We start from the raw sequence: 14498 nt of genomic DNA, 5'->3' as shown, positions 1-14498 counted from the left end.
TTGTGCTGTGAGAGTCATTCTGACCAGATATAATACTTGAATGTGACAAGGACTAAATAAAGTCTGCCCTTCTCCTGTCATAGATCTTTTTTTACCTTGTAGTACGAATAGAAAAGCCTAGAATGCTGTAATGTGTAACTGCCAAGGAGAAACAATATTGAAGTCCATCTCTAGGAGAAGACTCAAGAGCTCTACCCAACTAAGGAGAAGATGAAGGAGTAACTTCTCACCTCCACAGCCTCTGGATTGTCAGCCTCTTTTATTTATCTGGCTGGGACCACCATGTGCATCTCTCGCCCATGCTTTTCTTTCAACCAGACCCTCATGCAGTTTCCATGTGTCCCAGCCCAGGTTTGGAAGCCATACCCGAGAGCCACAATAGAGTCACTTACCACTGGAGGCAAACACACGCAGAGCCCAGAGACAGTGGAGGAGGTTCTGGCCATGGGATAGGTTCTTCCTGGCCAGAATCAATGTCACATCAAGTGCTTCCAATTCCAGGGCCTTCCGTCCGATCTTTTTATCTAAGAACACAAATCAATCTATCTTAGTTGCACTTCACATTGATTCTGGATTGTACAATGAGTAGAGTGGAGGAAGGGGAAGATGGTGAAGGAGGAGGATAATCATAGCCAAAGACATTTTTCAGACCTAGTGACAAACGCTGCTAAATATGTCCCCACTAGAACCAAATGAATCAAAAGAGCTAATTCAGGCTACACATATTTACATGGAAGCTTGTGGGTTGAATAACTCTCAAGCCCCTATATTTAGGTTGTCCTCATACATTAACCACAGTTCAATTGGGAATAAAGTTTTTCCTTTAAGACAATTCTAGAATTAAGAATATTGAATATTCTTAATATTAATATAATTCTTGATATAACATTCAAATGCAATATGTCAACTTGGATTGGATCTTGCTTTGAATATGTCTATAAAAGACAGTTGGGAACATTTGGAGAAATTGGAATGAATATAAATTACGCATGTGTTTTTAATTTTATTAGGTTTGTAATAATGGTATTGTGATTATGTAGGGAAATGTCTCTTTTCAAAGAAATGCACTTGAAAGGATTTAGGAAGAAAATGCTAACCTGCAATTTCTCTTAAAATATTTCAGATAAAAATAAATAGGTGAAGAAAAGATGGCAAAATGTTAACAATGGTTAGAACTAAGTTTTAGGTATGTAATAGGCCATCTCTCTACATGAGAGAGAGTTTTCATAACAAAAAGTCAAAACACATTTTTAAGAAAATAAAATTATCCCCTCTAATATTTCTTTCTTTTTAAAAAATAATTTAAGTTCTAGGGTACATGTGCACAATGTGCAGGTTTGTTACATATGTATATATGTGCTGTGTTGGTTTGCTGCACCCATCAACCTGTCATTTACATTAGGTATTTCTCCTAATGCTATTCCTCCCCCAGACCCCCACCCCATGACAGGCCCCAGTGTGTGATGTTCACCGCCCTGTATCCAAGTGATCTCATTTTTCAATTCCCACCTATGAGTGAGAACATGCAGTGTTCGGTTTTCTGTCCTTGTGACAGTTTGCTGAGAATGATGGTTTCCAGCTTCATCCATGTCCCTGCAAAGGAAATGAACTCACCCTTTTTTATGACTGCATAGTATTCCGTGGTGTACATTGTAATACAAATATTTTCTTAATCCAGTCTATCATTGTTGGACATTTGGGTTGGTTCCAAGTCTTTGCTGTTGTGAATAGTGCCGCAATAAACATATGTGTGCATGTATCTTTATAGTAGCATGATTTATAATCCTTTGGGTATATACTCAGTAATGGGATTGCTGGGTCAAATGGTAATTCTAGTTCTAGACCCTTGAGGAGTCACCACACTGTCTTCCACAATGGTTGAACTAATTTACACTCCCACCAACAGTGTAAAAGCATTCCTATTTCTCCACATCCTCTCCAGCATCTGTTGTTTCCTGACTTTTTAATGATTGCCATTCTAACTGGTGTGAGATGGTATCTCATTGTGGTTTTGATTTGCATTTCTCTGATGACCAGTGATGATGAGCAATTTTTTCATGTGTCTGTTGGCTGCATAAATGTCTTCTTTTAAGAAGTGTCTATATTCATATCCTTTGCCCACTTTTTGATGGGGTTGTTTTTTGCTTGTAAATTTGTTTGAGTCCTTTGTAGACTCTGGATTAGCCCTTTGTCAGATGGGTAGATTGCAAAATTTTTCTCCCATTCTGTAGGTTGCCTGTTCACTCTGATGGTAGTTTCTTTTGCTGTGCAGAAGCTCTTTAATTTAATTAGGTCCCATGTGTCTATTTTGGTTTTCGTTGCCACTGCTTTTGGTGTTTTAGTCATGAAGTCCTTGCCCATGCCTATGTCCTGAATGGTAATGCCTAGGTTTTCTTCTAGGGTTTTTATGGTTTTAGGTCTAACATTTAAGTCTTTAATCCATCTTGAATTAATTTTTGTATAAGATATAAGGAAGGGATCCAGTTTCAGCTTTCTACATATGGCTAGTCAGTTTTCCCAGCACCATTTATTAAATAGGGAATCCTTTCCCCATTTCTTGTTTTTCTCAGGTTTGTCAAAGATCAGATCGTTGTAGATGTGTGGTGTAATTTCTGAGTCCTCTGTTCTGTTCCATTGGTCTATCTGTTTTGGTACCAGTACCATGCTGTTTTGGTTACTGTAGCCTTGTAGTATAGTTTGAAGTCAGGTAGCATGATGTCTCCAGCTTTATTCTTTTTGCTTAGGATTGTCTTGGCAATGCAGGCTCTTTGTTGGTTCCATATGTACTTTAAAAAGTAGTTTTTTTCCAATTCTGTGAAGAAAGTCATTGGTAGCTTGATGGGGATGGCATTGAATCTATAAATTACTTCGGGCAGTATGGCCATTTTCACAATATTGATTTGTCGTATCTATGAGCATGGAATGTTCTTCCATTTGTTTGTGTCCTCTTTTATCTCGCTGAGCAGTGATTTGTAGTTCTCCTTGAAGAGGTCCTTCACATCCCTTGTAAGTTGCATTCCTAGGTATTTTATTCTCTTTGTAGCAATTGTGAATGGGAGTTCACTCATGATTTGACTCTCTGTTTGTCTGTTAATGGTATATAGGAACGCTTGTGATTTTTGCACATTGATTTTGTATCCTGAGACTTTGCTGAAGTTGCTTATCAGCTTAAGGAGATTTTGGGCTGAGACGATGGGGTTTTCTAAACATACAATCATGTCATCTGCGAACAGGGACAATTTGACTTCCTCTTTTCCTAACTGAATACTCTTTATTTCTTTCTCTTGCCTGATTGCCCTGGCCAGAACTTCCAATACTATGTTGAATAGGAATGGTGAGAGAGGGCATCCTTGTCTTGTGCCGGTTTTCAAAGAAAATGCTTCCAGTTTTTTGCCCATTCAGTATGATATCGGCTGTGGGTTTGTCATAAATAGCTCTGATTATTTTGAGATATGTTCCATCAATACCTAGTTTATTGAGAGTTTTTAGCATGAAGGGCTGAATTTTGTTGAAGGCCTTTTCTGCATCTATTGAGATAATTGTGTGGTTTTTGTCTTTGCTTCTGTTTATGTGATGGATTACATTTATTGATTTGTGTATGGTGAACCAGCCTTGCATCCCAGGGATGAAGCCGACTTTATCGTGGTGGATAAGCTTTTTGATGTGCTGCTGGATTCGGTTTGCCAGTATTTTATTGAGGATTTTTGCATCGATGTTCATCAGGGATATTGGTCTGACATTCTTTTCGTTGTGTCTCTGCCAGATTTTGGTATCAGGATGATGCTGGCCTCATAAAATGAGTTAGGGAGGATTCCCTCTTTTTGTATTGATTGGAATAGTTTCAGAAGGAATGGTACCAGCTCCTCTTTGTACCTCTGGTAGAATTTGGCTGTGAATCCAACTGGTCCTGGACATTTTTTGGTGGGTAAGCTATTAATTATTGCTTCAATTTCAGAGCCTGTTATTGGTCTGCTCAGAGATTCAACTTCTTCCTGGTTTAGTCTTGGGAGGGTGTATGTGTCGAGGAATTTATCCATTTCTTCTAGATTTTCTAGTTTATTTGTGTAGAGGTGTTTACAGTATTCTCTGATGGTAGTTTCTGTTTCTGTGGGATCAGTGGTGATATCCCCTTTATCATTTTTTATTGCATCTTTTTGATTCTTCTTTTCTTCTTTATTAGCCTTGCTAGTGGTCTATCAATTTTGTTGATCTTTTCAAAAAAACAGCTCCTGGATTCATTGATTTTTTGAAGGGTTTTTTGTGTCTCTCTCTATCTCTTTCAGTTCTGCTCTGATCTCAGTTATTTCTTGCCTTCTGCTAGCTTTTGAATTTGTTTGTTCTTGCTTCTCTAGTTCTTTTAGTTGTGATGTTAGGGTGTTGATTATAGATCTTTCCTGCTTTCTCTTGTGGGCATTTAGTGCTGTAAATTTCCCTCTACACACTGCTTTAAATGTGTCCCAGAGATTCTGGTACGTTGTGTCTTTTTTCTCATTGGTTTCAAAGAACATCTTTATTTCTGCCTTCATTTCGTTATGTACCCAGTAGTCATTCAGGAGCAGGTTGTTCAGTTTCCATGTAGTTGTGCAGTTTTGAATGAGTTTCTTAATCCTGAGTTCTAATTTGATTGCACTGTGGTCTGAGAGACAGTTTGTTGTGATTTCTGTTCTTTTACATTGGCTGAGGAGTGCTTTACTTCCAATTATGTGGTCTATTTTAGAATAAGTGCGATGTGGTGCTGAGAAGAATATATATTCTGTTGATTTGGGGTGGAGAGTTCTGTAGATGTCTATTAGGTCTGCTTGTTGCGGAGCTGAGTTCAGGTCCTGGATATCTTTGTTAACCTTCTGTCTCGTTGATCTGTCTAATATTGACAGTGGGGTGTTAAAGTCTCCCATTATTATTGGGCGTCTAAGTCTCTTTGTAGGTCTCTAAGGACTTGCTTTATTAATCTGGGTCCTCCTCTATTGGGTGCATATATATTTAGGATAGTTAGCTCTTCTTGTTGAATTGATCCCTTTACAATTATGTAATGGCCTTCTTTGTCTCTTTTGATCGTTGTTGATTTACAGTCTGTTTTATCAGAGACTAGGATTGCAACCCCTGCTTTTTTTTGCTTTCCATTTGCTTGGTAGATCTTCTTCCATCCCTTTATTTTGAGCCTATGTGTATCTCTGCATGTGAGATGGGTCTCCTGAATACAGCACTCAGATGGGTCTTGACTCTTTATCCAATTTGCCAGTCTCTGTCTTTTAATTGGAGCATTTAGCCCATTTACATTTAAGGTTAATATTGTTATGTGTAAATTTGATCCTGTCATTATGATGTCAGCTGGTTATTTTGCCCATTAATTGATGCAGTTTCTTCCTAGCATCAACGGCCTTTATAATTTGGCATGTTTTTGCAGTGGCTGGTACTGGTTGTTCCTTTCCATGTTTAGTGCTTCCTTCAGGAGCTCTTGTAAGGCAGGCCTGGTAGAGACAAAATCTCTCAGCATTTGCTTGTCTGTAAAAGATTTTATTTCTCCTTCACTTATGAAGCATAGTTTGGCTGGATATGAAATCCTGGGTTGAAAATTCTTTTAAGAATGTTGAATATTGGCCCCCACTCTCTTCTGGCGTATAGGGTTTCTGCCAAGAGATCCACTGTTAGTCTGATGGGGTTCCCTTTGTGGGTAACTTGACCTTTCTCTCTGGCTGCCCTTAACACTTTTTCCTTCATTTCAACCTTGGTGAATCTGACAATTATGTGTCTTGGGGTTGCTCTTCTCGAGGAGTATCTTTGTGGCGTTCTCTGTATTTCCTGAATTTGAATGTTGGCCTGCCTTGCTAGGTTGGGGAAGTTCTCCTGGATAATATCCTGAAGAGTGTTTTCCAACTTGGTTCCATTCTCCCCATCACTTTCAGGTACACCAATCCAATGTAAATTTGGTCTTTTCACATAGTCCCATATTTCTTGGAGGCTTTGTTCATTTCTTTTTACTCTTTTTTCTCTAACCTTGTCTTCTCACTTTATTTCATTAGTTTGATCTTCAATCACTGATACCCTTTCTTCCATTTGATCGAATTGGCTACTGAAGCTTGTGCATGCATCATGAAGTTCTTGTGCCACGGTTTTCAGCTCCATCAGGTCATTTAAGGTCTTCTCCACACTGTTTATTCTAGTTAGCCATTCACCTAATCTTTTTTCAAGGTTTTTAGCTTCCTTGCAATGGGTTCGAACATCCTTCTTTAGCTCAGAGAAGTTTGTTATTACTGACATTTTGAAGCCCACTTCTGTCAACTCGTCAGTCATTCTCCATCCAATTTTGTTCTGTTGCTGGCAAGGAGCTGCAATCCTTTGGAAGAGAAGAGATGCTCTGATTTTTAGAATTTTCAGCTTTTCTGCTCCGGTTTCTCCCCATCTTTGTGATTTTATCTACCTTTGGTCTTTGATATTGGTGATCTACAGATGGGGTTTTGGTGTAGATGATCTTTGTTGATGTTGATGCTATTCCTTTCTGTTTGTTAGCTTTCCTCCTAACAGTCAGGTCCCTCAACTGCAGGTCTGTTGGAGTTTGCTGGAGTTCTACTCCAGACCCTGTTTGCCTGGGTATCACCAGTGGAGGCTGCAGAACAGCAAATACTGCAGAACAGCAAATACTGCTGCCTGATCCTTCCTCTGGAAGCTTCGTCCCAGAAGGGCAGCTGCCTACATGAGGTGTCAGTCGGCCCCGACTGGGAGGTGTCTCCCAGTTAGGCTACACAGGGGTCAGGGACACACTTGAGGAGGCAGTCTGTCTGTTCTTAGAGCTCAAACGCCATGCTGGGAGAACCACTGCTCTCTTCAGAGTTGTCAGACAGGGATGTTTAAGTCTGCAGAAGTTGTCTGCTGCCTTTTGTTCAGCTATGCCTTGCCCATAGAAGTCGAGTCTAGAGGCAGTAGGCCTTGATGAGCTGTGGTGGGTTCTGACCAGTTCGAGCTTCTTGGCTTTGTTTACCTAGTCAGGCCTCAGCAATGGCGGATGCCCCTCCCTCAGCCAGGCTGCTGCCTCACAGATTGATGTCAGAGTCAGACTGCTGTGCTAGCAGTGAGCAAGGCTCCGTGGGTGTGGGACCCACCAAGCCAGGCACAGGAGAGAATTACATTGTCTGCAGGTTGCTAACCTTGGGAAAAGTGCAGTATTTAAGTGAGAGTGCCCCATTTTTCCAGGTAGTCTGTCAGGGCTTCCCTCGCCTAGGAAAGGGAAATCCCCCAACCCCATGTGCCTCTCAGGTGAGGCGATGCCCTGCCCTGCTTCAGCTCGCCCTCCGTGGGCTGCGCCCACTATCCAACCAGCCCCAATGAGATGAACCAGGTACCTCAGTTGGAAATGCAGTAATCACCCATCTTCTGCATCAGTCACGCTAGGAGCTGCAGACCGGAGCCGTTCCTATTGGGCCATCTTGGAATGCCCCCTATTTCCCCTCTAATATTTCTAAATTACTGCTCCAAATAACCTGACACCTAGTGTTACAAATAGTCCTCATTATTTTAATAATTAGAAAATAAGCATAAAAAAAGAAATACTTATTTTCTGTTCTTTGTCCCCACTATGATACCTGTCAATGGGTGATATCTAAATCATCCTGTTTGTTTTTGCAAGAATACATCACTATCAGATTTATTGCAGGTAGAAATGGGTAAAACAGAAATAAAATCCTAAACCTGGTTTACTGATATGTACCTCTGGACTAAAGGACACCAGCAAAGAGGTTGTAACTAAACCTACGTAACCCATTCCCATCCCAGTCCCTCTGGACTAAAGGACACCAGCAAAGAGGCTGTAACTAAACCTACGTATCCCATTCCTTCATGAGCAGCCAAGCTCATTTCTGTTCTGTTCAGGTCAGCTCATGGCAACTTGAATGTCAGTGTCAAGGACTATAACCCCTTGGTGGCAGAAACTGTGGTGATGTAATCACTACAATAGTAAGATCAAGGTGAATAACTTGGAAATCACTGGCCTGGTGTTATCTCTCATCTCTCTCTTTCTCCTATAAAACCTGTATGACCCTAGTTTGCCAGGGCCCTGAACATATGATAAGCATGTGACATGCAATACTTTGTTTAATCCTCACACACCCTGGAATTAAGTAGAGTCATCCCTCAGTGTCCACGTGGGATTGGTTCCAGGATTCCCACAGATTCCAAAATCCACAGATGCTCAAGTCCCTGATATAAAGTGGTGTAGTATTTGCATATAATCTACACACATCCTCAGACCTTACGTCATCTCTAGATTACTATAATACCTAATCTAATGTAAATGCTATGTAAATCGTTGTTATATGGTATTGTTTAGGGAATAATGACAAGAAAAAAGTTTGTACATGTTTAGTACAGATACAATTTTTAAAAATATTTTCAATCCAAGGTTAACTGAATCCATGGGTGCAGAACCCACAGAAATGGAAGACCAACTGTACAGATAGCTCTATTTTATACATAAGGGCACAAAGCTCAGAAAGTTTAAGTACTTTGCCCAAGGTCACACAGCTAATAAGTGTCAGGGCCAGGCCTGAAACCCAGGTATGACTCTCCAGCTTATACCGTTTATGACCGAGGTATGTATCAAGTCTCTGTGGTCCTTTCCTGGAGTCCACCTGGCTCACTCTTTGCTTTACTGACTTCTCATTCTTCAAGTTTTAGCTCCAATGTCACCTCTCCTGACCATGCAAGTCTAAAGTAGCATCACTCTTGCTTCCTCTTACAGCCCTCATCATAGTCTGCTATCATCAAGTTATTTGTTGATTTGCTGGCCTTCTCCACTTGAGCATAAGTTCCATGACAGCAGGTCCTTAACTGCCTTGGTCATCATGGTGTTCCTAGTGCCTAAAGCACCTGGCCCTAGGGGACATGCAGTAAATATCTGTTGAATATTCACTGAACGAATTGTATTGATTTTTTCTGGGACACGCTCATGCAGGTGTTGGCAAAAGCCTAGTTCTCCATCATTATCAGCAGAATGTTGAATGGACTCAGAGTGGAGATCCAAATATTGAAAGGAAGAGTGCTCCAGAACCCCTGGGCACTTGGCTGCCACCGATAGCACTGGACATCAAAGGTCCACTTTTCAGAGGATCTGAGCTTCTCAGCTGTGACCTATATAAGACTCAGCACACAATTAGAATTTAACACTTGTGACTCGTTTGCAATGTCTGCATGAGTCCTGAGTGCCCATGCTTTTAAACTGTGCTCCAAGAACTTCCAGAGTTTTAGGGAAATGTTTCAGAGTTTTCCTTGGTGAAAGAGAAATGACTATGGAGCCTAAATGGAAAGAACTCTAGGCCCTTCTTCCATCTTCCCTTCAACTAGGAATGTTCCACTTCCGTGTGACTTGTAGTGGATTGAATAGTGGCCCCCAAAAATTCATGTCCACCCAGAAGGTCAGAATGTTATACTTTTGGGAAATAGAATCTTTGCATATTTTATTACAAATTAGAGTGGGCCCTAAATCCTATGACTGATGTCCTTACACAAAGAGGAAATAATACGGAGGAGAATGCCACGTGAAGATGGAGGCAGAGATCAGAGTGATGCATCTACAGACCAAGAAACACCAAGGATTTCTGGCAACCCTCAGAGGACAGGTGCATGGAACCGATTCTCCCTCAGAGACTCCAGAAGGAACCAACCCTGCCAACACCTTGATTTTGGACTTCTGACCTCCTAACAGTCTTCTGTTATGTTAAGCTAATCAGTTTGTGGCAATTCGTTATGGCAGCTCTAGGAAACTAGTACACTTATATAGTAGACTTTCTTTTTTTAACTTTTATTTTAAGTTCAAGGGTAAATGTGCAAGTTTGTTACATAGGTAAACTTGTGTCATGGGGGTTTGTTGTACAGATTATTTCAGCATCCAGGTATTAAGCCTAGTACCCATTCGTTATTTTTTCTAATCCTCTCCCTCCTCTTACCCTCCATCCTCTGACAGACTCAAGTGTGTGTTGTTCCCCTCTGTGTGTCCATGTGTTCTCATCATTTAGCTCCCACTTGTAAGTGACAGCATGAGGTATTTGGTTTTCTGTTTCTGCTTTAGTTTGCTAAGGATAATGGCCTCCAGCTCCACCCATGTCCCTGCAAAGGACATGATCTCATTCTTTTTATGGCTGTATAGTATTCCATGGTGTATATGTACCACATTTTCTTTATCCAGTCTAGATGGGCATTTAGGTTGAGTCCATGTCTTTGTAATTGTGAATAGTGCTACAGTGAACAAATGTGTGCAGGTGTCTTTATAATAGAATTATTTCTATTCCTTTGGGTATATACCCAGTAATGGGATTGCTGGATCGAATGGTATTTCTGTCTTTAGGTCTTTGAGGAATCACCACACTGTTTTCCACAATGGTTGAACTAACTTATACTCCTACCAACAGTGTATAAGTGCTCCTTTTTCTCCACAACTTTGTGAAGCAACTTTTAGACATGTTCCATTTATTTTTAAAATAATTAAAAACTGCACTGGAGTATCTCCCCTCCTTTCCCCCATATGATCCATGCCCCACGTAGCCCATGTTTGTTCTGGGCTCTGTCCTGAGCACCATACCTTGGATGAACTGACATCAAAGTCAACAAAATGGCCTCTTCTATGGGGCTGGTCCTGCAATCACCATCAAGTTGTCCACAACCTCCCTGCCACTTTCTCCCTGTGCTTCTCCACCAAAGCTTCCCAAATTGCACTCATGATAACAACCCTAGAAGTGCCTTTTCAGTCAGCTTTAGGTCTTGGAGTACGAGTACCTCTTAGGCCAACTTTGGCCAGCAGCCGGAAAAGAGGCAGGAGGATGTCATAGTCTGGAGGAGCTGTCCTCGCTGTGTCTACCAGGGTCTGCAGAAGAGCCTCACTGCCACCCTTGCTGATCATGTAGTGAATTCTCCGGTCTGTGCCTGAGGGGAAGCCAGAGGAAAGATGAGCCACAGGTAATAATCCCCATTTTCCTTGGAGCAGAAGACAGACCTCCCAGCTAGAGACAGAGCAAGAATTAGTTCATTTCAACTACATAAAATTATGTAGTTCTTGAAGCAACTGTGTTAAAGTTGTACTATCAGTTAAGGAAAGAGGGTTGTGAAATGGGAAAATAGTGGAATATTTAAGAACCTAGTTGTGTTCAGCTGCAACAGCTGTAATAAATAGAGCTTATCTGAGAGTCTGTTGAATATTCAGTATATGTATGTATACATGTGTGTACATGTATGTAAATATGCATATAGGCTTTTGAATAATCATATACTTAGAAGAGAGAATATCAGTATCCCTCTGCTATACATTTGAATCTTCTGTAACAAGCATTGGGATGATGGCCTAATCTGGAATCATTGTATTGATGGCATAATGATTTTCTGATGCTGGCCTTCAGAAACTGATGGGAGAAAATTACAGAAACCACTGGAGTAGTCCCTTGAGAAAGAAACATCCAATCATCCTACCTAGGGAATTTTGAAGACAGTCTAGAGCTACGACGAACTATTGGTCTTTCTACCTAAGTACAATTTTGAACAGGAATCTCCTCCACCTTGCCCAAGGACAAACTCAAAATCAACGATTTCATTACAACTTGGCCTTGGTTGATTCTCTCTATGCATGGGGCAAAGTTGACTTAACCATGGTGGCCAACAGGGTGGTACATTATCAAAGACGACCATCTGATTTTTTATCCTAATGAAAAGTAGCATTCTCTGCAAGAGGCACAGTAATCACCACCTTATCAGAGGGAGAACTTCAAGGTTTTGTCTTAAGAGTTTCAGACACCTCTGGACAAATGTAAGACAGCACTATCCCAGAAGACGAGTGACTTCACTTACACAGGCCCCACGCAAAAGACTAAATGTAAGTCATCCTGCCAGTGGAACGCAGCACAAACCATGGAAAGACCCCAATATGATGAGCCCCTTCCTCTTGAAACCATAATCCTGAGGATCTATGGGTCTGGAGTGTCATTTATTTCTGATATTGCCTGTTCAGTGTTAATATTTCTTTCTAAAGTAATGAGGCCAGCATACATAAAAATGCAAATTGAGTGAATGTTGGAATGTTCAAAAATCTCAGTTAAGAACTTGAGCGAATAGAAACATGCTCCAGTTAATCCAGTTGATTCCAATGTAGTCAACTCTGCTATCTTATCTCTGAAAACGTGATGCTTACATGCTTTCAAGTTCAGCTTCTGCCTGATATTCCTGCCTCTACTTGAAATAGCCAAAGCAGCTTCTGATACTCAGCTCTCTTAAATAGGTCACAATGGAAGCGAGCAGAGCGAGAAGAGGGGTAGAACCACGGAGGGTTACTACTAAATCTAATTTCCTCCTCGGTGTCTGGTGAGAAGACTGAGGAGTGCAAGTACAAACAGTCCAGGTTACTTGGGTCTTATTAACCTTAGAGAAAAAAGATGGGCTAGTGATGTTGCCTCTCACAGGAAACTGAAGCAAGAGCAAACCCCCAGGTCACAGAGGTGCCTGGGAGAGATCGCAGCCAGCAGGCTCCATGTCTGCCATATGAAAGCATGAGGGCATGGCCTACTCACCAATAGAAAGCAGATCTCCGAGGACCTTGAGGATGGTCAGGATGGACTCCTTGTCAGAGGAGCTCTGCAATGAGAACACAGGAAGCCATACTTAAGAATGCAAGAGAAGTTCGATCGGTAGTGGGAGCGGAGAGCGGACCCCAGAGAGCCCTGAGCAGCCCCACCGCCGCCGCCGGTCTAGTTACCATCACACCCCGGGAGGAGCCGCAGCTGCCGCAGCCGGCCCCAGTCACCATCACCGCAACCATGAGCAGCGAGGCCGAGACCCAGCAGCCGCCCGCCGCCACCCCCGCCCCTCCCCGCGCCGCCCCCGCCCCTCCCCGCGCCGCCCCCGCCCTCAGCGCCGCCGACACCAAGCCCGGCACTACGGGCAGCGGCGCAGGGAGCGGTGGCCCCGGGCGGCCTCACATACGCGGCGCCTGCCGGCCGGGACAAGAAGGTCATCGCAAGGAAGGTTTTGGGAACAGTAAAATGGTTCAGGGTAAGGAACGGATATGGTTTCATCAACAGGAATGACACCAAGGAAGATGTATTTGTTGTACACCAGACTGCCATAAAGAAGAATACCCCAGGAGATACCTTCGCAGTGTAGGAGATGGAGAGACTGTGGAGTTTGATGTTGTTGAAGGAGAAAAGGGTGCGGAGGCAGCAAATGTTACAGGTCCTGGTGGTGTTCCAGTTCAAGGCAGTAAATATGCAGCAGACCGTAACCATTATAGGCGCTATCCACGTCGTAGGGGTCCTCCACGCAATTACCAGCAAAATTACCAGAATAGTGAGAGTGGGGAAAAGAAAGAGGGATCGGAGGGTGCTCCCAAAGGCCAGGCCCAACAAGGCAGGCCCTACCGCAGGCGAAGGTTCCCACCTGACTACATGCGGAGACCCTATGGGCGTGGACCACAGTATTCCAACCCTCCTGTGCAGGGAGAAGTGACGGAGGGTGCTGACAACCAGGGCGCAGGAGAACAAGGTAGACCAGTGAGGCAGACTATATATCGGGGATATAGCCCACGATTCCGCAGGGGCCCTCCTCGCCAAAGACAGCCTAGAGAGGACGGCAATGAAGAAGATAAAGAAAATCAAGATGAGACCCAAGGTCAGCAGCCACCTCAACGTCAGTACCGCCGCAACTTCAATTACCGACGCAGATGCCCAGAAAACCCTAAACCACAAGATGGCAAAGAGACAAAAGCAGCCGATCCACCAGCTGAGAATTCGTCCGCTCCCGAGGCTGAGCAGGGCCGGGCTGAGTAAATGCCGGCTTACCATCTCTACCATCATCCGGTTTAGTCATCCAACAAGAAGAAATATGAAATTCCAGCAGTAAGAAATGAACAAAAGATTGGAGCCGAAAACCTTAAGTACTTGCTTTTTGCCTGTTGACCAGATAAATAGAACTATCTGCATTATCTATGCAGCATGGGGTTTTTATTATTTTTACCTAAAGACGTCTCTTTTTGGTAATAACAAATGTGTTTTTTAAACAAGCCTGGTTTTTCTCAATACGCCTTTAAAGGTTTTTAAATTGTTTCATATCTGGTCAAGTTGAGATTTTTAAGAACTTCATTTTTAATTTGTAATAAAAGTTTACAACTTGATTTTTTCAAAAAAGTCAACAAACTGCAAGCACCTGTTAATAAAGGTCTTAAATAATAATAATAATAAAAAAGAATGCAAGAGGAAGGAGTTGGATGATCAGGGATGCACATGGAATGGCAGAGCTCTACTTCCTGCCATGGAGAAAGATTAACTACAGCAAAAGGACAGGCAAGGGGATTCACTTGGTAAGGGACCCGGGGACTGTGCCTCCCTCCATATTTAGTCTTCAGAACTCGTCTTTGCAGACCTATCTTGTAGTAATATCAGCAAGATGAACAAAAGAATAAGCAATAATGATTTACACAGAAAACAAGGAAGTAAAAGGGGCTTTGAGGGCCAGAGTAGCACAGGTCTGTTATT

General features: G+C 42.3%; 1 protein-coding gene and 1 pseudogene across 1 annotated transcript in view; one reads left to right on the top strand and one right to left on the bottom strand.

The window, feature by feature from the left end:
• The window catches only part of AGBL1 (AGBL carboxypeptidase 1), a 534408-nt gene extending 523523 nt beyond the window's left edge, over positions 1–10885 (bottom strand). Inside the window, 2 exon segments of the mRNA XM_009250131.3 lie at positions 393–524; positions 10762–10885. Of these exon segments, the coding sequence (XP_009248406.3) occupies positions 393–524; positions 10762–10885 (256 nt within the window).
• A 1767-nt stretch (positions 10886–12652) lies between these two features.
• LOC103892578 (Y-box-binding protein 1-like) lies at positions 12653–14137 on the top strand (annotated as a pseudogene).
• The last annotated feature ends 361 nt before the right edge of the window (positions 14138–14498 follow it).

This window comes from Pongo abelii, chromosome 16 (genome assembly GCF_028885655.2).
Source record: "Pongo abelii isolate AG06213 chromosome 16, NHGRI_mPonAbe1-v2.0_pri, whole genome shotgun sequence".
Classification (NCBI taxonomy): domain Eukaryota; kingdom Metazoa; phylum Chordata; class Mammalia; order Primates; family Hominidae; genus Pongo; species Pongo abelii.
The sequence above is the reverse complement of the archived record's forward strand: the minus strand, read 5'-3'. Positions and strand labels throughout refer to the sequence as shown.